The following is a 24,705-nucleotide window of genomic DNA, read 5'->3' on the forward strand; positions in this document are numbered from 1 at the left end:
TCACCTAACATGAAGCCTATTTTTTAACAGAGTATTGAACATCTCGTGTAATGCATTGAATCATGCACTGAAAGTGAAAAACAGAATGGTTGTATGGGTATAGAATAGTTCTAAGTACATAGGTTGTTTAACCTTATGATCATGTGGGGCTCACTGGGAGATATGACTCCCTCCTACTGCCTAGCATCATGAGACAACATGATACTGTATATTGTCAGCCTAGGAAAAGAGCAGAATTCAAAACTCTAAGTACAGTTTTTAGTGAATACATATTGCTTTTGCACCATCATAAAGTCGAAAAATCATTGGTCAAACCATCATAAGTCAGGGATCATCTGTACTGTGAAACTGTTATCACAATAAAGTTAACACCTCCATCACTTCACATAATTACCATCTATTTTTCTGGTGAGAATATTTAAGATTTACTGTCTTAGCAACTTTTAAATATATAACACAATATTGTTAACTATAGTCACCATGCTGTACATTAGATTCTCAGAACTTATTTGTCTTATGACTGTAAGTTTGTACCTTTGGCCAATATCTGCCCATTTTCTGCATTCCCAGCCCCTGGCTACCTGTTCTACTCTGTTTCTATGAATTCAGCTCTTTTAGACTCTTCAGATAAATGAGATCAAACACTATTTGCCTTTCTCTAAATTATTTCACTTAGCATAATGCTCTCCAGTTTCATCTGTGTACCTGTAAATGCCAGGATTTCCTTCTTTCTTTTTTTTTAATTAAAAAAATTTTTTTATAAACATATAATGTATTATTAGTCCCAGGGGTACAGGTCTCTGAATCGCCAGGTTTACACACTTCACAGCACTCACCATAGCACATACCCTCCCCAATGTCCATAACCCAACTACCTTCTCCCTACCTGCTCCCCACGGCAACCCTTAGTTTGTTTTGTGAGATTAAGAGTCTCTTATGGTTTGTCTCCCTCCTGATCCCATCTTGTTTCATTTATTCTTTTTTTTTAATGGCAGAAAAATATTCCATTATATATAGAAGATAAATAATATATTAAATAGTCTTCAAATATGCCCATATCACATTTCCTTTACGCATTTATCCACTGATGAACACTTAAGTTTTTTTTCCATGTCTGGTTAACGCTGCAATGATTATGGGCGAGCAGTGATCTGTTTGATCCAGATTTCAATTCTTTTGGATATGTTTCCAGAGGTGGAAGTGCCGGATCACATGGCACTTCCATTTTTCATTTTTTGAGGAACCTCCATCCTGTTTTCCATAGTGACTGCACGAATTTACCTTCCTACTAACCGTGCCCAAGGGAGCCCAACCATTCCTGACAGGGCCATCCGCACGGCGAACGGCCCCTCTCTCTTCCGGTCTTGACCTCTTCCAAGACAGAGATAGAAGAGGTGCCTTCCACAGCATCTTGTGCCCAGTCCTGGTATAACTTGGAACTTCCTGTGGAAAAGCTGCCTCTTTTATCAGACCCTGATCTCTAAGTTGGCAGACACCGTTGTGCTCAGCTCAGGATAACGCCCAGCCAGCATACTGCTTGTCACAGATCAAGTGACATTTCTTCAGTGAATGAACAATAAAAAACGGAATGACTTCAGTGCTAAAAAGAGGTGTTGGCACAGAGAAAGAATGGATTAAGGAATCGGGTCAGGGCATGGTGGTTGACACTCCATTAACCACTAAGTAGGCCAGCTGTGGACCTAAACCTGGTGCCCAGACCTTGACCCCGCGCGTGCGCAACGATAGCCGCTCGGTCCCGCTCCAACCCCGCCCCAACCCCGCCCCTCAGGACTTCCTTTCAGCCCCCTCTGCAGTCCGTAATCAATTAGGGAGAGGAGGCGGTCCTGGTTGGCGCGGTGCTCCTTGGGTAGCGTCCCTAGTTACTGTTGCTAAGGCTGCGGCTGGCCGGAAGTGGTGGGAGTCAGAAGTTTTAGGAGCCCCCTCCTGAGAGAGGTCAAGGGTCAGTGCAGAGCCAAGAAGACATGGTGAAGCAGACCATACAGATTTTCGCGAGGGTGAAGCCCACTGTCCGGAAGCAGCAACAAGGGGTACGGGCAACGAGGGCGCCGGCGCGGCGGGGCCTCCCAGGCAGGGGAGGGACGGCACGCGGGGCCCTAGGTTAGGGAGGGGGTTTGGCGCCGGGCGCCGGATGTCGACCCGAGTCCCGCACACTCAGTTAAGGCGCCGCCCCGGCGGCCACGCAGACACGAACGCCGCGCTGTCAGGGGCGCGGGCAGACAGCCGGGCCACTCCCGCCCTGCAGCGCCCGGCGGGCGCGGACGCGGACGCTGTACCCAGAGCCCCACACAGGCGCCCGGCACACGTGTTCACGCAGGGGCCGACGCGGGCGAGTGTGCCCGTGTGCGCGCTCACAGGGGCCGCGCCTCATCTTGCCCTCTTCTGGCTCCTTTCTGGCAAGCGGTCACGCAGCTCTGCACACTCTGCGCACACATAAGCCCAAACGTCTTTCTCACTCGAGCGGCAGGTGCCAGCTGGAGATGTGTGTCCATACACGTCTGAGATGTTACAGATGATGTAGGTAGTTACACAAACTCAACACCTATGACTGTGGCTCTGTGCACGGTGGGCCCTTAGGAATTTGTTGCCTAACTACATCGTCCTTCTGCGACACAAACATGAACCTTTCACATAATACTTCTTGCAGATACACATATTTATGCATTTCAAAGCATATATATATTTTAAATATATTTATATATTTAAATATATACATTTTAAAAGTATATATATGTATACATATATATACTTTTCATTCAGAAAACATCGACTGAGCATTTACTAGGTGCCTCATCTAGTGTGCTAAGCTCAGAGGTACAAAAATGTTAAGATTTTGCCCTCGCCCTGAGAAGAGATGTGCTTCTTAAATGTTTCAAAACACTTTTTTTTTTCCTCCCTAGAAAGAGCACAGTCTTTCTTACCACTTAGGTATTTTGTCTGCATTATCTCTGATTCTCAGGAGAACTCTGCAAGGTCGATGTCATTTTTCCTCATTTTGTAGATGAGGAGACTGAGTCTCAGGTTAAATAATTCGGTTAAGCAATCCACCCAGTGAGTGGCAGAACCAAATTTTAATGAAGGACATTTTATTCTAAAGTTCTTGGCTCTCAAGACCAAACATTTTGCCTCCCAAAGTGAGAACTTAGGTAAGGGCAGTCTGGGTCTTACTCATGAGTGCCTGGAATGGGTATACTATTAATAATATTTTATATCTATTCCATATCTATCATATATATATGTAACATCATAGTATATCATAATGTAGCATTTGCATTGTGCTGTTTATGTATTTGAAAAAAGAATATGGCATCTTTGTCATCATTATCATCAAAAGTTTTTTTACTCATGGACTACTTGAGGATAAAGTGCATGAGGAGACTCCATAGAAAATACAGACTTTTTTTTTTTTAAGGAATAAAACAGTGTAGAAAGGAACCATGGATACTTTAGCATTTTCTCTCCTCTTATATTCACTTAGAAGAATGTTTTTAAAAGTTAATCATGTATACCAAGTGTTTTATATGTAAGTCCCTCCATACCTCTTCAGATTCTTAGTCAAAAATATTGAGCTTGTCTACATAGACTCAGCAGTGGGAAGCAGGTGTTTGGATTTGGTAGTATTAGAGGATTGGTTGGGTGAGGGGGTGGAGGGAGTATGATAGGGGGTTGATGAAGAATCTTGGGTGCTATTTTGAACTTTCTCTTTTTTTAAAGTGCAGTGTTTGGATATTTTACTGTGCTGCCTTTTGCATTTCTTTGGTGAGATTCTGTAGGGTGGATTGTTTGATGCTCCAGGAAGTATTTTTAGGTGTTACTATGTTTTTAAATAGCAGATTCTTACCACGATGCAACATTATGCCACATACACAAAAATAAGAGAACATAGCTGAACACACTTTGAGTTAGTGTATTCCTGCTCTCCCTTAGAAATACCACTTCTAACACCCTATCTTTTTGCTCCTGGAGATGTATGGTTGTTTCTTTGCCTGTGACATTCAACTAGGAGTGATTCAAAAGTTGGTTTCTCTTTCTTTCTTCCTTTCTCTCTTTCTTTCTTTCTTTCTTTCTTTCTAAGATTTTATTTATTTATTTGAGAGAGGGAGACTGAGCGAGAGCGGCAGAGGGAGAAGGAGAAGCAGGCTCCCCGCTGAGCAGGGAGTCTAATGTTGGGCTTGATGGCAGGACCCTGAGATCATGATGTGCTGAAGGCAGATGCTTAACTGACTGAACCACCCAGGCACCCCTGTATTTTTCTTTCTTTCCTCTTCATTTTGTGGTTCCATTACTTCATTAGTCTTATTCCTTAAGGTAATTTAAAGTAAATTATAATAATCTATAGAATGGTAACTTAGAAGATGCATAAGACAAACCTCTGATAATTTTAACAATGGCCATGCTTTTCATTTGTATAGTGCTCAGTACATTTCAAAACACGTTCACATTCATTCTTGCATTTCTTGTAATTGCCTTCTGGGCCTTAAAACCCCCACTGTGTCTTAAATAAGTATTGTTATGACTAAAGGTAAAAAAGTCAATCTATTAGACTAACTAAATTTTCTGGTTGAGAGGGACTTTTCTCAATGCCTCAAAGAATGGCTTAATCAGCGAGAGAGAGGGTCTTTTCTGTCTTCAGAGCACTGAGGGTTACAGAATTTTTGAAAACACCGTGACTCCCATTGAAAGGAGTACCTCACTCTTGTATGTTTCATGTCTTAACACACCCCTTTCACTCACTCACCTGCCTAGTCATTAACTTTTTTTTTTTTTTTTGGTGTAGTGCCCTACAGGATATAATTTTTAAATGTCTCTTGAGAAAACCTAGCTATGGAAAGTCTCAGACCTGATGCCATTACTTTCTACAAATAATTTTATTTTACAGGATGACTTTTCTGCATGAATTCTTCACATTTTAGGTGAGAAGGTTCAATAAAAAACTGCTTAGGAAAATTATTTACTTTTGGGAGATTTAGGTAAGCTTTTACTTGTTTAAGAATATGACATTTCTCCCATAATCAAGCATCTAAATGAGTCTTAAACAGGAAGTATTCCCTGTTAGAAAGACTTTTATTTCCTGGTGAAAGACTTTTATTTCCTGTTTTTTCTTTAAAACAAAACAAAACAAAACAAAACTCTCGATCTAATGACTAACATTTTTTATGGTGCATTACAAAATGCTTCCATTTCCATGACATCATTTATCCCCATAGCAATCTTGTAAGGAAGGCAATTCTGTTTTCCTCATTTTATGTATAAAGGAACTGAGATTCTGAATGTGGTGGCTGGTCACACAGCTGGTAAATTGAGCTCAGTGTTGGACGCAAGTCTTTGGGTACCAAGTCATGCTATTCTTTATTACACGTGACCTCTTTATAGGCTTAATCCTTGATTTTCCTGGCCAATAAATAAAGGAGTAGGTAACCATGAAGAGAATCAGAGAATTTGCAGTGGAACAGGTGCTTGGTTAAAACCCTTCATTTCCATATCAGTTTAGAGAGGTTAAGTGATTTCTTCCAGGTCCATTGCTAATTAGTGGCTGAGCTGAGAGGAGAACCTTGAAGATGACATCAAAGACATGAATTACATATATCTTTTGAAACCACATGTCTTTTATCAAATCCTGAATATGTCTCATGGAAACTTGGGCTGCTTTGAATATAACTTGAATTAGAGCATTCTTGTGAGCTCTCTGAGAAGTCTCAGACCTAGTCCTTTGATCTATGTCGGCCACTTTGTAAATGCTCAGAAATGCTTATTCCTCACAGAAAGATGTTAATTTCTGGTATGTAATTCCAAAGCAGTACTTAGATTTATGTCCTGCTTTCAGAACTACTAGTTTCTCAACAACAGAGACATTCAGATGCTCAAATTTGAATAGTAGATCATTCAGAGAGGACCTGAGCTTTGGTAGAGCATTGATTTAGATTTTACCTCTTCTTTCTGTTCCATATATTTTTCAGAGTCTGCACACAGTTCAAAGAGGAAAATTATCCAAATTATAGTAGGTTATGACTTATCTTGAGTACAATTTTTTATACAATTACAATACCTATCATAATAACATGGTCATAATTCAAGCCATAATTTTACTGTGCTATATTCATTTGCTGCCTTCACATTTGCAGATTTATTCTATAGATGAAGATGAAAAACTAACCCCTAGCCTGGAAATTATCTTACCTCGTGATTTGGCAGATGGATTTGTGAATAATAAGCGAGAAAGCTACAAATTTAAGTAAGTTTCTCTTTTGCCTTTGCTTCTGTTTCACTATTGAACTAACTCTTGTGGTGCATTAATTATCCCCTGTGAAATCACTAGTGCCATTTCTTGGGGAGAATGTGGTGCTATTTTCTATGTCATCTAGTAGGTAGATTTCAAGCTGCCTTTTCATTGCTGGGCCCAGAGTTGAAAAGAGGGAGTGTTTCCTTTCTTTTTTTTTTTTTTTTTTTTTTTTTAAGAATTTATTTATTTATTTGACACAGAGAGAGCGAGCGAGAGAGAGAGCACGTGCGAGTGCTCGCACAAGCAGGGAGAGCAGTAAGCAGAGGGAGAGAGAGAAGCGGGGTCCCTGCTGAGCAGAGATCCTGCCCAATGTGGGATCATGACCTGAGCTGTAGGCAGAAGCTCAACCAGCTGAGCCACCCCAGCACCCTGAGGATGTGTTTCTCTCTGTCCAAGATGCTGTCCCAAGATCCAAGCCTTTCTTTGTTACATCTATTTCTCCAGTGTTGTCATTTTCCTCCTTGGCCCACTATGATTTAGGACTTATAGGAAGCTAAGTGTATGACTAAACTTTATTCAAGTTAGTAACTCAAGGTATAATCTGTGTGCTGTATCCATGAGCTTTCTTTATAACATAAATGATATCTGGGTCTCATATGCCCATATGCACACTCCATATTTCTACTGTGTCATGTAGTGGCCACTAGCCACAGGTAGCTCTTAAGTACTTAAAATGTTGCCAGCCTGAACTGGGATGTGCTCTAAGTGTAAAATACATCGAGGATTTTTGAAGGCTTGGTGTGGGAAAGAAAAAAAAAAAAGAATGTAAAACATCTCAAGAATTTTTTCATACCGATTGCATATTAAAATGATAAAGTTTGGGGTTACATTGGATTAAAAATAGGTTCTTAAAATTAATTTCACCTGTTTCTTTGTTTAAAAAAGTGGCTACTGGAAAATGTTAAATTACATATATACTCACATGTGTGGATTGCATTATATTTCTCTTGGACAGTGCTGAGCTATAGGGATCAGGCGAAACAACCCAACAGGCACCCCTGGATTGTCGTCAGTGCCTTTTGTCCAAATTCTCTTCTTTTTTTTTTTAAGATTTTATTTATTTATTTGTCAGAGAGAGAGAGGGAGAGCGCGCTAGCACACAAGTAGGCAGAGTGGCAGTCAGAGGCAGAGAGAAAAAACAGGCTCTCCACTGAGCAAGGAACCCGATGTGGGACTCGATCCCAGGACCCTGGGATCATGACCTGAGCCAAAGGCAGTGGCTTAACTTGCTGAGCCACCCAGGCGTCCCAGTCCAAATTCTCTTCTGGTAGCCAGGCCTTGAAATGGGGGATTTGGGCTCCTTTATGCTGCCTTTGTTCTCTGGTTTCAGTCTGTGCTATTTTCTTTCTTCCCAACTTTTGGCTTTTGAAAAAGTTTGAGCCCAAGTCAAAGCCATATTTGATCTCTGCCTAAATTTACATAGTGGATTTCTGGGTCCCCTGGAAGGAATCCTTATTGCTGTCTTGCATTTCTTTCTGGGCTGTTTGGCTTGGGCCCTGTTTTCATACTGTTTTTGCCCTTGCCCTTTGCATATAACCAGTCCAGATATTTTTTATGGTTTTCTCTTGAATTCTTATATTTATTTACTTATGTCTCATAAAATTCTCATTGGTCTTGACAGTTTATCCTTTGTGTCTCATTTACCCCATCTTCTTTTATAGCCCATCTTCTTGTGTCTAGCACATGGCTGCAGAGTAAGGTGTGCTTACCCTGTCTTTTTGGCTCCCCATTGCCTTTCATTTTGTTCTTTAAGGAACAGCTTTATAATACATGACTTACTTTTTCTGAAGTGGGCCTTCCCCAACTGATGTAAGCATGCCACATACATCAGTGGCTATGACTTCATGACAGCTGAGCGGGGTCAGTCTCCTTTTATAAAGCCACAGTTTGCTGAAACATTTTATTCAGCACGATTCTATGTGATTGTTAGGAACAACTGGCCATGTCTCTATCTATTGTCCTTTTCCAAAGTATTCTTTATATTATGTAGATAGAAACAGTGCATTTAAACATGTTCATTGAAAATGTGTTATTTGCTTTTTTAAAATCTTACTCATTCTTTCTGAATCTCTGGATTAAAAATATTGGCTTTGCATTTTATTTTTATTTATTTATTTATTTAAAGATTTTTATTTATTTATTTGGCAGACAGAGATCACAGGCAGGCAGAGCAGCAGGCAGAGAGAGAGGGAGGGGAAGCAGGCTCTCTGCTGAGCAGAGAACCTGATGCAGGGCTGGATCCCAGAACCCTGGGATCATGACCTAAGCTGAAGGCAGAGACTTTAACCCACTGAGCCACCCAGGTGTCCCTGGCTTTGCACATTAAATCAAGAAATTAGTAAGGTATTTAACTTATACCTATGTTCAGAGATAAATATTTCAGCATCTTAAGGGTGTTTCGTCCCAAGAACATTCATTCATTCAATCAGTAAACATTTATTGACCATCCTCCATGTGCTGTTTTAATGGCTAGGAACATAGCAGAGAATGCAACAAAGGTCCAGCTTTTATGGTGCTTACATTTTAGTGAGAAGAGGTAGATAGGCAGATCCTTAAGTACAGTGTATATCAGAAACTGTTAAGTGCCACAGAGAAAAATAAGGCAGGCAAGGGTAATAAAGGGTGCCAGGAAGAAGGGCCGCAAAGGAGAGGGATAGAATATTTCATAGGGCAGTCAGGGAAGGCTTCCCAGGAGGGTGATATTTGAGCAAAGGCTTAAAGGAGGTGAGGAAGTCAGACATTCAGATATTGGAGGGATTGGGATTCCAGGTCAAGGAAAAACCAAGAACAAGTCCCGGAGATGGGAGTGTGCTGGCACGTCTGAGGAAGACTGAAGGGGTCTGTGTGGCTGGAGAAGAAGGTTAATGGAGCAGCCGAGTGGCCAAATCCTAGGGAGCCTTAGAAGTCATTGTAAGGATTGTTTTGGGGAAAAAGTCATTGTAAGCTTTTGCCTCCCAATGTCTTTTGAGAAGGTAATGGAGGGTTTTGAGCAGAAGAATGAAATAATTTCACTTAGGTTTTAGCATGATCATTTGTCCTAGCACCTGAAAAATAGACTGTAAGAGCAGTCTGTTTCAAGGAAGACCAGGGAAGAAATTATGGTAGCTTGGGCCGGGTAGTAGCAAGTGGAAATGTGGAGAAATAGTTGGATTCTAGATGCATTTTGAAGGTCAGAGGTGACAGAGTTAGTGAACAGGTGGGACTGAGAGTGTAATGGAGAAAGAGAGGACTCAGGACGCCCTGAGGGCTTTGGGCTGCATGTTTAGAAGGATGGAGTTGTCCTGTACTAGGATGCGGAGGACCAGGAAGAATAGGTTTGGGGTGGGAAGAGGTCAACATATGCCAAAGTCGAAATGGATTTTACAAAAAGCCTACTCAACTTCCTGATAACTGAAAAGACCTCCTCAGAATCAGGACACCGAAGTTTATGTTTCAGGGGGCGGTACTGATTAGCTCCAGGACTGTGAATAAATTGCTTTATCTCCCTGGGCTTCAACTTCCTTTTCTGGAAAAGATTCCACGGAACTCTTTAAACTCTCTAATTCTGTTTTGTCCTTCCATGGTTTTCAGATGCCAGCTGATCCTTAATGACTTTTCAAATTACTAGGTAACTACATTACATAAACTTAAATATTTTGGGATGATGATATGTGGTCTTTAAGTACCATTATATGATTTACTGAAACTCCTGCCGTCTCTTGGGTTTACATGGTGGTCGATGTAATTCCCATTACTCTGAGAGGGGGAGTTGGGAATGGCTGATGGATTCACTCAGACATGGCCAGCCTGGTTGAAGAAGCAAATCAGCCCGATCGCCGTCATCCTCAAAAGCACCGCTGGGTCTGTGCTCAGATATCACAGTAGGTAGAGCTCTGAAGAGCGCTTGAGTGGCCCTGTGTTATGTCAGCGTTCATATCTGAAGCTGTGACGCACCTGCAGGGTTTTGAGGAGTGTTCTGAGCAAACCGGTAAATACTGCTGTCTAAGATATAATCTCGCCTGCTAAATGACCTGGTCGCCAGAGTGTCTGACAATCCCTCTCTTTGTATAGTTTCATTATTTGCTTCTTCAAAAGGGAGGTAGATAAGCTCTAAGGATCTTTTGAAGTTAATGTTGATTAAAGACCATGAATTTCATTCCATTTTGTATTTCCTGCCCAGCTCCAGACATTCACCTGAACTCCTGGGTCATGAAAATAGTCCCACATCTCATGTAGTCTCCACTTTTTTTTTTTCCCCTAAAGACTTTTTTTTTTTTTTTAATTTATTTGTCGGAGAGAGCATAAGCAGGGGGAGCAGCAGGCAGAGCGGGAGGGAGAAGCAGGCTCCCCACCAAGCAGGGAGCCTAATGCTGGACTCAATCCCAGGACCTGGGGTTCATGACCTGAGCCGAAGGCAGATGCTTAACCAACTGAGCCACCCAGGCGTCCCCATGTAGTTTCTACTTTAATAGACCATGGGTCCCACTTGTGAGTCACAAGTGAGACCCATGGACCAGAAGTTCCTAAACTATTCTGAAAGCCGCTTAGGATGTGCTCAATATGTTTGTTTTAAAGGTTTTGCTTTAAAGCCACACCACCCTTATTTTTTTTATTTTTGAAAAATTTTAAACATGCAGAAGAGGTGGAAGAATAATGCAGTATAGCCTCTCCTGGACCCTTGGTGGGAGATTCACCGATTGTTAACATTTTGCCCTATATCCTTATGCTTTTCTCTCTCTCTTTTTCTCTCCCCACTTCAACCCCTCTCCTCCTTTACCTCCCCATGTGTTTCCCTCTTCCTCTTACTTCCTTCGTGATGTTTTAATGAGGGCCATTCCTGCCAGTAAGCGACTTACCACACTATAAAAGTTACCTTGAGTTTCCCACTGTGCCCATGATCTCATACGAAGCTCAGTCACCGCACCATTGCGAGATAAGAAGCACTGACACCGTTCCACCACCCCACGCCCCTGGCCTTGGCATTCTGATAAAGACATCTCTCTACAGGCCCATCTTGATTTACTTTTTGACTTTTGATTCATGATCAACCCAAAGGGGCAAAACTACCCTGAGAGTTTAAGTGGCCGATACCAGGATGTAGCACCTACTGATGAAAAATCAACCTCAGTTCACAATTTAAAAACTAAGTTCGATAATCGTACATTTCACAGCTGCGTTCTGTCCTTACAGGTCAGACATCAGAAGTTCACCGGCTTATTTACATCCTGTTCTTGGGTTTCCATTTCACACACTTATCTGGATTCGAATTTGATGCCAGTTGCAGACACTGTCCCTCTTGAGGGCTAAAGAACACACAGTTTATTATTTGGTTCAGAGCTGCTGCAGTTTTTCAGAAGGATTTATTGTGCAGATCTTGTCAAAGCAATACTGTTTACCCACCATTTGTATACAGGGGTACAACAGCGCAGTGTAGTCAGAACTACAGGGCAAACATTGTGTCAGGTTAGGTAAGCCCAGTGATGTAAATATGGGGTAATTTGCAAAGCTTTTAGGAAAAAAAAAATATTAATCCAATTGTGTTTGAAGCTCAGCTTTTCAATAACTACCACTTTCATATTTGCAGATTTCAAAAGATTTTTGATCAGGGTGCAAGCCAAGAGACCATTTTTGAAAACATTGCCAAACCAGTTGCCGAGAGGTAGGATTTCCTATATTTTATTCGGTGGGTTGGTGGTTTTTCATCTTGTCTTCAATTTTCAGATAATTGTGGTAATGTGCTTCGACATATCAATTATATACTCATTGCTGCAGGACATGCAATGATGCTAGTATTAATACCTTCTACTTATATAGCTGTTCATTTTAGATGTAGATTTTGAGCCTTAAAACAAACCAGAGAGGTAGAAGAGCCATTATTACTCTCATTTTACAGGCTGTGTAACTGAGGATCGGAGAGATTAAGTGACACTGCTCAGGATTGTGTGGCTCATGGTAATGGAGTGCTGGGTCGGGTACATCACCATACTGTTACGTCCAAGCTCTTCCTTCAATATAGCATTTCTAACATCTGACCAGAGGGATGAAGTCTGAGGTATGGGTGACACCAGGAGGCCTACTAATGGTTGACCCAGCCCAACCTCACAGTAATAACTACTTTTCAAAGCTTGGCCCTTAACTTCTAGGTCCCTTTTATTTCTATGTATTCAGATAGTTCAAGGCTATTGACTATTAGAACCAAACTCACATGACAATACCGAATAAATCAGAATGCTATTTTATTAGCATACATTGGCAAAAGTCTCCTTTGGACTAGACACTCAGGCCCTTTTGATAAGGACATTCTCTTCTTATAGGAAATCTATATGAGAATTTACCACTACCTAAGGTTGCTTTCTCATCCTGGTATCAGCTGGATGATTCTAATGACCTCATAATCTCCAGATACATCTATCTTCATGATTAAAATGAAAAATGTTCAGGCATTTCCCAGGTTAGGATGGTTCAACTTATGATTTTTTGACTTTAGGGTAGTGTGAAAGTGATAGGCATTCAGTAGAAAACCCATTTTGAATTTTGCATTTTGCTCTTTTCCTTGGCTAGTGATTTGCAGTAGAGTACTCCCTTGTGATACTGGGCGAAGACAGTGGGCACAGCTTCCAGCCAGCCATGTGATCACAAGGGTCAATAACCAATGCACTTGCAGCCATTCTGTCCCCATATAACCATTCTATTTTTAAAATTACATGAAGTATTCAATACTTTATTATCTTTCTGGTGGATGATACTTACCCCCCTGCAGGCTACTGGGAGGTTCAGAGCGCACTGAAGGTGGGCTAGACTAACCTGTGATGTCTGGTGAGTTAGTTGTATTAAATGCATTTTCGACTTGTGGTAGGTTTCTTGGACAGAGCCCTATTATAAATGGAGGAAGATCTGTATCCTTTAAATAAGCCCATTTTTCAATTCCACTCATCAGTATACCCTTTCCCACAGACCTTGCTGGAAACCCATAGTCACATTTTGTCTCTCAAACTCTGTTTTCTGAATCCTACTCAAACTAAGCCTTTCTCTGTTAAGACAGTCTTCCTTCACGGTGAGTGAAATGCAATCAAGTAGGCTTTGGCTGTTTCAGTTAGAGTCACAATCCGATAACCTCTCCAGATTAAATTCAGGTCTCCTTGACTGCGTGTCACACATCTCTAAAATTCTCTTCCTTGTAGTCATCTTTTGGGTTATGTCATTTTTCAGTAAGCTGACCTCATGTGTTTTATTTTGAAACTTCCTAAAGTCGTTCAGGGAGGGAGCCTTAGTTTCTGTTTCCTGGATGTCTGGTTCTTTCTCCACTACTAATGAGCTCCTCCATCTTGAGCCCACTTCCCCTTCCAGCTCTTGCTGGGTCCCTAGTCTGGAATTGTCTTCCTTCAGAAATCTGCATCATTGCCCCCTTAGCTTTGAGGTCTTGCCCATATGTTACCTTCTCAGTAAGGCTTGCCTTTAATAACTGCACTTGAAATTGCATTCCCTTTCACGCTTCCCTGTTTTATTTTAGTTTTTTAGCACTTACCACCATCCAACATGCTGTATAGTTTCGTTGTTTATTAGTGTTTTGGTCTGTCTTCCACTGGAACAAAAGCTCTACAAAGGCTGGGATTTGTTTTGTTCTCTGACTTGGCAATGACACCCAACCTGATGATGACAAGATTTCAAGAATGACAAGCATTTTTATCCAGGCTGCTCAAGTGTTCTTAGTGGATCCTATCTTTTGAAGAGAAGAGAGAGCAGGGTGCGGGGTGGGAGGGACAGAGAGAGAGGATCTTAGGAGGCACTATGCACAGCATGAGCCTAATGTGGGGCTTGATCTCACGACCCTGAGATTATGACCTGACCTGAAATCAGGAGTTGGATGCTTAACTGACTGAGCCATCCAGGCGCCCCTCTTTGTCCTTTTTAAGACATTTTTCCTTATATCCCATTTTTCCTGAAACTATTTTTGCTGTTTTGTTTTATTTTTTTTCTGTTAGCCTTTATCTGGTTTATCTTTCTCCATCTCTTAATTCAACTACCCTGCAACATTTTGTTATATATATATATATATATATATATATATATATATTTATCTGGCTTTTTCCTTTTCAGCCACACTCAGAGTCCCTGATCTTTAATTGGGTACTTTGACCTGTTTATATTTATAAATATAATATATAATGATGATAATGATGTTTGGAGCTATTCTTCCTATCTTAATTTATTTTTGCCATTCACCATACTTTATTGTTTTCCTTTGTTGCTGTTTGTTGGTTTGACAATACTTGTTGCTGCTTTCCATTTTCTCCCTGAAGGTGTACATTGTACTTTAACAGCCCCAGTGTAGTTTAAGTTCAGATATTTAAACTCATTTGTATTTTTTCTTAATATCTTAACTTTTTCCCTCTGCCTCTCACTTTGCCCACCTTAACTTTGCCTTTCCTACCCCTATCATTTCCGGTGTTGAGACCAACTGATAACTGCATTCTGGGTTGTTGTTAATCATTTTTCTTAGTAGCATTTATTTAAATGTGTCTCTGAGTTAATATTTATTACTTTGCTCATCATTGTTCCTTATACTCTTCTCTACTTCTTAGATTCTTTTTTGAGTTTTGCTGGTCATCATCCTTTAATAAATTTTTAAATGGAATTTGACTGGGCCTAGGATAATCCCAGCTTAAACATTTCCTTTCTCTCATAACTGTGAAGATACTGCTCCATTGCCCCTTCATTTGCAGTGTTGCTGAAGAGATGTCAGTGTCAATCTGGATCTTATTTCTTCGTAGAAAACGCCTTTCTTTTTTCCTTTCTGGAAGCTTTTAGGATTTTTTTGATTTTGTTCTTTTTTCATATCAGTGAATCTGTTGATTGTGTAGGCATGACTGTTTTTTCATGTATTCATGTGTTCTTGTCTCATTCAGCCACTTCAGTCTGAAAACTCTTATATTCAAGCTCAAGGGTCAGGTCATCATGTTGATAATAATTTTAAGAATGAACAAAATCATTTCCTTCTGTCCAGCTGTTTATTTTCTCTTTTTGGAACTTGTATTTCCAGACCTATCACTTCTCTCCTTCAAATATTATAATTGTCCATTCCTAGTTCCCATCTCTTTGTATTTTGGTTCTAAGTTCTGAAAAAATTTGTTAGCTCAGTCTTCCAGCATTGGTAATTTGCTTTTCAGTTGTGTCGTGTGCATTCTCTTCACCTGCTGCTTAAATTCTAGAGGTGGGGAGAGAAGGTCTGTTCTTGTTTATTGATGTAATGTCTGTAATGTCCTCCCTTTTCACTGTGAAGACAATTATTATTTGGATTGGCATCCCCCCCCCCCGTATGCTTTCTTTCTTTCTTTTTTTTTTTTGTTTTTGTTTTTATGCTCTATTGTTGCTTTCCTGGTATAGATTTTCCTCAGATATTCGGTGATTTTAAGAAATACTTTGTATTCCCTGTGATTAGTCTTCAGGAATAAAAGCCCAGTGGAAATCCAGCCACTCTACACAGGCCCTTTCAAGCTGTTCTGTTGGGTTAATATATTGTAGCTTAATTTTGGTTGCTGTGTACAATTAAAGTGAAATAAAAATTAGTTCTATTTCTTTCTAAAATAGTGCAATTCAGGAGTCTCGCTAATTTAGACTCATCTTTTCCTACCTAAGTCAAAGAATGGTAAGACTGCAAGACTGCAGAGCTGCATGACCAGTGGTGAGAATTTTTTTTTAATTTAATTTAATTTTATTATTATTTTTTATTTCTCTTCAGCGTAACAGTATTCATTGTTTTTGTACCACACCCAGTGCTCCATGCAATACGTGCCCTCCCTAATACCCACCTCCTTGTTCTCCCAACCTCCCACCCCCTGCCCCTTCAAGACCCTCAGGTTGTTTTTCAGAGTTCATAGTCTCTCATGGTTCACCTCCCCTTCCAATTTCCCTCAACTCCCTTCTCCTCTCCATCTCCCCATGTCCTCCATGTTATTTGTTATGCTCCACAAATAAGTGAGGTGGTGCAGTGGTGAGAATTTATAAAGATTTACATTTGTGTCATTGGAGATTAAGTAAAAGAATCTTCGTGGTTAGTTGTTTATTATTGAGTACATTTCTGTAGGAAGTACTTTGTCATCCTGCATCTTTTGAACTTTTTCTGAAATATATCCTGTGTTGCTTAGTAACATGCAGAAACAGCCTTTTTTCATATTAGTTTTGCTTATGGATTTTGAATTAGATTTTTATAAAGATAAAATTTAGTAGGCACACAAATCACGCAAATGTGTATAGTACATAGTATTGTATGATATGAAAGAGATTGCAGAGGTTTTTTTTTTTTTTTTTTTAGTTATTGAAGTATAGTTGTCATACAGTGATACAGTGTAAATTCATTTAAGGTATAAGGAATTTGTGGTTTGATGTGACATTTCACCCAGTGTTCTGGTTCTCAAGCTGGTGTGCAACTGTTTCGGGAATATGTAGTAGACTCTCATGGGTTGCCTGAAGCCACAAGCCACACGTGGTACCTCATCCTGAGAGCGAATTTGACTGAAAAATTGAAGGAGAGGAGGTTGAACTCTCAACTTCTCTGAGGTCCTATCCCATGCACTTGTAAGTCTACAGAATCCCCATTTTTCGGTCAGTCTTAGGTTTTACCTAAAAGCTTGGGGTATAGGAAATATATTTTTATGTGCAGTGAGTGCTTTTGGAAAAACAGAAATTTAGTATTTTAGAAAAACGTAGTTTGACCAAAACGAGTAGGGTGCACACCATCAGGGGGATTGATTAAGCCAAAGACAGAGGTCCCCACAGCTGGCAGTGGACAACCTAATGCATCTGTAATGCAACGAGGCCAGCCCAGTGATGACGCTTTTAGTCACCCTGTGAACCAGTTTTTTTTTTTTTTTTTAAGATTCTATTTATTTATTTCAGTGAGAGAAAAAGAGAGAGAGAGTGTGTGTGTGTGTGCATATAAGCATGAGCGGGGGGAGGGGCAGAGCGGGAAGCAGACACCCTGCTGAGCAGGGAGCTTGATGCAGGACTCAATCCCAGGACCCTGGGGTCGTGACCTGAGCCAAAGGCAGATGCGCAACTGACTGAGCCAGCCACCCAGGCACCCCGAACCAGTTCTTTTTAACCTCTGATTTTTACCACGGTTGAACAATACCAAGTGCAAGCTGAGAAGAGGATGAAGAGAGAAAGAAAGCAGGCTCCAGGACTGCCAGCACAGTCTTGAAGAGGGATGTATTAGAATACTTGCCCGGTGCTGTGGCTGGGCGGGAGGACAGGCCTCGGTCGAGGAGATAGGCTTATGGGAGGGGTGGTCCCACACTTCCAGTGGGGCAGGGTCAGGACCCTGCAGCATGCTGTGGCTCTGGGAAACAGGCTCTGCTGATGCTGCTGTTGGTTGCATAGCTTGTCCAGGCCTGCTGCACTAAGCAGACCCAAGGAGACCAGAGTGGAGTACAAGAGAAGCCACAACAAGAGTACTTAAAAAAGTAAACTCAAATCTCACTGGCTGGTTTTTCACCTCTGTGTACTCATGCTTCTACCTTATCTGGCTCCAACAGTGTGGCAATGGAATGATCTGATTCTGCCCTCGGCCCTGTCATTTACTCACTGTGGGACTCTGGGTCTGACCTGCCCCTTCCAAATCAGTTATCCCCTCAGAGAAAGGCAGACACCAACAAGACCAACTTTACAAGATTGTTTTGGTATGAAAAGAAAGAGTACATTCAAATGTACTTTGGGAACTTCAGTGCCTTCTTTATTCTAAGGGTTGAAAAAAATTAGACATTCTTTTTCCACTTTAAAAATATGCCCAGTAGCTTACGGCTTTAGACCAAGATGAAGTAGATACACTTCTCTCTATTCTTCTCACTAAGTACAAGTAAAAACTCTGGGCATTATATGGAAAAGAGACATAAGAAGATTCTGAAAGTGGGGAGAAGAAGGTAGATGAGCCAGAGGAACTCAAGACCTGAGGAATGATGTGGGTTTGGTTTGGTTTTGTTGTTGTTGTTTTGTTTTGGGGGGTTTTTTTTCCCCTCATGTGTCCCAGACTGGATGCTGGAAAAACTGGCAACCGAGAAACACGAATAGTCTCAGACAAAAGTGGCAAGAAAAGTCCGTTCTCTACAGCCAGAGGACCAGGAAAGGGGCAACTATATGAGACAGAAACTTCTAGATACTAATTGCCTTACTCCATCCAGATACCATGGAAAAATCCCCAGCCCCACCCCAACAGCAAAGACCTGGCTGTCACAAGGGACCCCATTCCCCACTGCCAGGGTGGTATCAGAGGAGTGGAAAGAATTTCATCCCCACTTGGAGATAACAATTTCTCCCTCTCCCCTCCCCCAAGTTGTCATTGGAAGTTCTGTGGAATGCTGGAGTTCACCACCATCCAATAGGAGGAAGGCCTGGCTCACCCTGATGTGGAATCAGTGGGCAGCAGCAAGGTCCCCCTTCCTCTCCTTTCCAAGGGGGGTGTCAGATGAGGCCTAGAAGGAAGCCTGAAATCTCACCCCAACCTACAGCATGCCAAAACAAGATTGAATTATGATCCAGAATCTTATAACATAGTACCTAAGCTATCTAGGGTACAATTGAAAATCATGCATCAGATATGAAATATCAAGAATCAGGAAAACCATCAGCTCACATAAGAAGAAATAATCAACAGAAGCCAGTACATAGATGACACAGGTCTGGAACAATCTAAAGATTTTAAACAGTCACCGTAGAACTGCTTCCATGAGCAATTAGGAACATGCTTGAAACAAATGAAAAAATTCAAAGTCTCAGCAAAAAAATAGAAGATATGAAGAAGAACCAAATGAGAATTTAGAACTGAAAAGTACAGTGACTTAAATAAATTAGAAAAAAAAAATGACAGATGGCTCAACAGCAGAAGGGAGAGCTCAGAGAAAAGAAACAATGAATTTGAAGAGGGTAACAATAGAAATCACCCAGTATGGACAATAGAAAGAAAATAGGCTGGGAAAAAAGTGAGGAGACCCTCAGGGACCCCTGAGAACTAAGCAAAAAAATCTAACATTTATGTCATTGGAGTCCCCAAGGAGAGGAGAAAGAGTATGGAGTTGAGAAGTATTCAAAGTAGTAATGGCTGAAAATTCCCCAGTTTTGGCAAAAGCCATAAATCTAGAGCTTTAAGAAACTGAGAAAACCTCTAACAGGATAAACTCACATCCCCTTTAAGCCACATCATTGTTAAACTTCAGAACACTAAAGACAAAGAGAAAATCTGAAAGCAGTAAGAGAGAGCGATGATACCTTACATACAGGAAAAAAGAATAATTTGAAGTATAGTGGATTTCTCATCAGAAATCAAGAAATCTAGAAGGAAGTAGAATATTCTCAAGTGATGATAGAAAAGAACTGTCGGCCCAGAATGTATACACAGTATACACAGTGTAATTAACAGACAGGAATCAAGGGGAAATAAAGATATGTTCTGAACAAAGGAAAACCTAAGAGAATTAGTTGCCAGTGTACCTTCGCTAAAAGAAGGGATAAGGGAGGTTCTTGAAAAAAAGGGAAATGAAAGAAGAATGAATCTTGAAACACTAGCAAGGAAGAGAGAACAACAGAAAGAGCAAAAATATGCATTAATAAAATAAACTGTGTTTCTCCTCTTGAGTTTAAAAAACCGTGTTTGATGAAGCAAAAAATAAAGCACTGTTTGATGACAATTACATCATAAATGAGGGAGGGTGGAAGGTTTCTATACTTTATTCAAACTGATAAGATGTCAACATCAGTAGATCTCTGGTGATGGAAGAGTTCTTGATCTTTTTTTTTTTTTCTCTTAAGATTTAACTCATTTATTTGAGAGAGAGAGAGTGAGCACAAGTAGGGAGAGGGGCACAGAGTGAGGGAGAGGGAGAAGCAGACTCCCAGCTGAGCCAAGAGCCCGACGTCGGACTGGATCTCGGGACCCTGGAACCATGACCTGAGCTGAAGGCAGATGATTGATTGAGCCACCCAGGCGCCCCAGGAGTTCTGTATCTGAATTGCAGTGATAGTTTCTTGTACCTACACATGTGATAAAATGACACACATATTGTACTGATGTTAGCCTCCTGATTTTGACAACATCCTCAAGTTATGCAAGAAATAACCATTGTGGGGAACTGGGTGAAGAATACACAGAGCCACTCTGTCCTCTCTTTGCCATTTCCTGAAAATTTGTAACTATTTATTTTAATAAAAAATTAATATTTCCAGATCTGAAAACTTTAGTGTCATTTGTTCTGTGATGTTCTTCAATTCAGTAAATTTGGTAATACAAATTATTAGACTTCTCCCCCATGGGACTCAGTAAAACTAATTCTATTAGATATTCACCATAACATGCCTGCCAGTAAACACTTTATTTTCTCAAAGTTGGCTTTTAAGTAGAAAACATTGGTCACCACCAAATTATACAAAAACCCACTGGCTCCCACAGATCTTTTCAACTTCTGCCACAGTTTTATTTCACCAGATGGATCATTTATAAACACGTACCTGTGCTTGGCTCCACTTCCTGCTCTGCTGAATTTCCTGAATTTCTAGCCTTTGTGATTTCACTATTATTCTTAAATGGAAACTCTTAAGTGTAGCTCTTTTAAAATTTTGTCTTCAACTGAAAACGTGGCTTTGTGCTTAAAAACCAGACACATATCAGCTTTTAAACCCCCCTGAAATTATATAAGATGATGACCTAAAGATGTTTAATAAGGATCACATTACCATGCTGTGCACAGCTCGTGAACTTGGAGAGAGCATGGCAGTCTACCTGACAAACACAGATTGTATTAAGGGTGCACATTTAAAGTAATGAAATTTACTATTGTAGGTAAACAAATGAGTCTAAATCTGGATGTCTCTTCTTAGGAATGGCCATTCGAGAAATTGCATGCCACCGTTAGTTTTTCAAGGATAACTAAATTAAAGCTATTTGTGATGCACATGATAAAATACCTCTAGAAATGGTCTGAGAATTGTATGAAGCAGTTTGTGGGAACTAGGAGTTCTCTGGCAGAGCAGAGATATGTGATGAAAATTGCTGGGTCAGTGGTAAAATAAGTAGCATGGCTTAAATTAAGAAGACAATAAAAGAGACTGACTAGTGCATCAGGGGTGCTTTCTCTCACAGTGATGTGACTCCTTAGCCAGAAGATAACTTGTCTTAGGCTGGCATGCCCCCTACTAAAACAGATCCTGAGGCCAGGATTGTGAAGGTGAGCCCAGGGAGCACCACCAGGGAGTGGGGAAGTGAGACAGTGAAAGGAAGAAAGCCACCAGGAGTTATGTTAAGAGAGTTTGTTACTATTTTGGGAGCTGGGACTCAATCCCACTGGAGTTCTCTGGGGGACTGTGAAGGGCATGCCTCAGAGGTGTTCCACCCAAGAGGCAAAGAACCTCCTCTATATTCCACCACACCTGTCTATCATTGGCTAGGGGCTGCTTCCGGGGTGTTAACACGTGGCACTTCTAGCCTCACCTGTACGTGTACTAAACAAGCCTCCTAGGCCTGGTGAGTGTGCAGGAAGAGGGCAGCAGGCTCTTGCAGTGAGAAGCCATTTGCGTGAATGGGAACAACCAAGTCTTGAGTTGATAGGGATGGGACCCCCTCTAATTTCTGCAACAGGACACCCGCATTTCTGCTGATTGTCGCCCGAGAACATCTGGGCTTCTCTCCTCAGCAATGGCCCTGATAGGAAAGCAGATCAAAACAAAATTCAAAAAGAAAACGAAACCCGATGCGATCAGTAACTACATCTTATGTTAAGACTGTGTTCTTAAAATATTGTAATACTGGAATGAAGAGAAATTATGTGCACGTTTTCTTCCCAGTTTTCTGAACTTCACATACTGAGTATCATTTTGCCCATTCATCCTTGAGGAAGTAAAGCAGTTTCCTTGTCCATAAGTGATTAAGAACATTCTTTTTTATATGTGCTGGTCCTCAAAAACAGCAAGTGTGTTCCCAGCTCAGGGCCTTTGCACTTGCTATCCCTTTTGCCTGGAACTCTCTCTTGCTCCTGGCTTATACCTCATTATCCAGCAGGTCTCTGCTCCCATGTCTTCTCAGTGAGATCTTCCCTGACCACCCCACGTAAGAAAACAGCCCCCACCCTGCTCTTACCCTTACCATGCTCGATTTTTCTTTATAGCATCTGTCACCCACTAACATACTGTACACAGAGTTTACTTGTCAAGTTTGTCTATTGCCTGCCTCTGCCCACTCAAATGGAAGCTTCGTGAAAGCACAGACTCTTCATCTGTGCTCACTGCTGTAACCTTGGCTCCTAGGACAGCGTCGGGTATATACTGGATATTCAATGAATTGCTGTTGAGGGAGAGGCACAGTATGAGGAGGATCATTCTTTCAGGGCCGTAGCTTTCCCTCTCTTGCTGAATGCATGGTGATGGGCTCTCTTTGCTATAAAAGGAGTTTTTACTTTTGCTTCCTTCCTGAGGTATTTTTGTGGACAGAGGCCTTCCCAGTGAATCTAAACATGGCAGATAGCTGCTTTTTTTTTTTTTTTTTTTGGTCTAGTCTGGTGGTTTTCAAAGTGGTCACCTCAGAACTTGGGAGGCATGCGGATTCTCTAGCCTCACTCAGACTGAATCACAGCAGTCTCTTCTAACAAGGCCTGTACATGCTTCTGATACACTAACCCTGAAACTGAAGCTGGAGATTGTGTGATCTAGGCAGACAGCTTGGGAGAGTGCACTCCTGGTGTTTGTCTAGAGGGATATCTTTTCCAGAGATCTGAGGTGTACTCTGAGCAACTTTACACTTCCGAAATTTTGGTGCGTGTTTATAATTGTCATGCCATTTCTTTCTAAAATAAGTGGAAACACCTCACCCTACTGCTGGGAAGGCTTCCCGAGCGTGAGCCCCATGTGCAGGGCCCCCTGTGCGGAAGGGCACCTGTCTTAGTTTAACACTCTGTTGTTCATGTTTATAGGACAATTAAAAAGTAACAGAGAAATCAGAAACTATTTGACTAAGGTTCTTAATCAGTTATGACTAGTTTTCAGGAATTTGAACACTTTCTCTAAAGAAGTAAATGATGGAGACTATGTAACATGTTAAGACCGTGGACTTTGGAGCTATAAAAGTATGGTTCAGTTCCCACCTTTAATACCTGATAACTCTGTGGCGTTGAGCAAGTTACTCATTCCATGTCTCAGTTTTTTTAACTGTAGTTGGGGAAAATGGCACCACTATAGCTACTTTGTGAGGACCAGATGAACTGGACACAAAAAACATGCCCCAGTACACAGTGTGGGCTCAGGAAGTGTTAACTAGCACCCATTTTGGCTCATCACCAGTATTTTTCTGGACTAAGATTTTTCATTCCTGTGCAGGGTTTTACCAAGTTGTGAATGCTTTTCTTTATGGACTTCCCTCCCCTGCCCCCTGATTCTTGTTAGATTTGGTTTTTCGTGAGGCAGAAATCTGCCATTTTATCAGAAATCTTTACTTCTGGACGTGAAGATGCAGTCCCAGATGATCCAGAGATATTTCCAGTTATTATTATTCACCTTCTTATCTTATAAATGAGTGATAAACAAAGAAAGCAAATGGAATGCAAAGGCTTCTGGAAAATCCTTCCTACACAAATGTGAAGTGATTGATTACAACTGGCAAGGTTTTTACTATAGTTATTTGAATTTACAATTGACTGGCAAAAAGCATAACCATAGTTAAAATACGTTGTTTAAATTGTTGGGGTAAATACAGCAGTAAATTTACTTAGTGCGCCATCTAAATGTCTTCTTTTGAAAGTTGTTTTACTTGGAGCAGATCTCTTAGCAGAATTTCTGTCATTCTCAGTGAATGTGGCCATTCCTATGCCTGGCCAGGTGTTTTTGGTCAAATTTTTAACATAATTCTGGCTAAATAACATGAACAGACTTACTTATTGTCATTTGATAACAGCGAGAATACATTTGATTTTATGTGGAGCTTTGCCAACCTTATAGTACTTGCACACACATGATCTCGCACAGTTTTTACCTCAACCCCATGGGTAGGCAGGTCTTACTTTTCCCCTTTTAGATAAGAAAACTAGGGCTCTGAGCATTTAATTGACTTCCATGGGGTCACACAGTAGTTAGGTTGTGGAACTGAGACTAGAATAGGTCTTTCTTTCATGGTCCTTTGATCTCCACATTGCTCTATCACACAGCAGTGTTTGTGTATTTCATTGCATTTCAGTGAGATTACCCTTCTAAATTCACCAGTGAGGTTGGTGTCACCAAATCAGTGGGCAGCTTTCAGTCCTCATCCTGGTTGACTTTCAGGAGCATTCAGCAGTGTTAGCTCTTCTCTGCTGGCCATTGTAAACAGGCACAACTGAGGTGTTGGCTTTGTTTTGGTCAGTGCCAGGGGTGGGGGTTCGTCAGGTGTGGGAAGTGAAACGCAACTTCTCTTTCAGTTC

General features: G+C 41.0%; 1 protein-coding gene across 3 annotated transcripts in view; it reads left to right on the forward strand.

Annotated features, from left to right (window-relative positions):
* The first annotated feature begins 1,891 nt into the window (after positions 1-1,891).
* The window catches only part of KIF6 (kinesin family member 6), a 434,768-nt gene continuing 411,954 nt past the window's right edge, over positions 1,892-24,705 (forward strand). For 2 of the 3 annotated variants that reach the window (XM_032862289.1, XM_032862290.1), the window contains exons 1-2: positions 1,892-2,048; positions 6,141-6,250. In XM_032862289.1, coding sequence (XP_032718180.1) covers positions 1,983-2,048; positions 6,141-6,250 — 176 coding nt within the window. In that variant the 5' untranslated portion in view covers positions 1,892-1,982. Of the gene's footprint in view, positions 2,049-6,140; positions 6,251-11,861; positions 11,937-24,705 lie in introns of all 3 variants that reach the window. The other variant, XM_032862288.1, reaches the window with a different exon arrangement.

This window comes from Lontra canadensis, unplaced genomic scaffold (genome assembly GCF_010015895.1).
Source record: "Lontra canadensis isolate GAN:19392208 unplaced genomic scaffold, GSC_riverotter_1.0 scaffold23, whole genome shotgun sequence".
NCBI classification, from domain to species: domain Eukaryota; kingdom Metazoa; phylum Chordata; class Mammalia; order Carnivora; family Mustelidae; genus Lontra; species Lontra canadensis.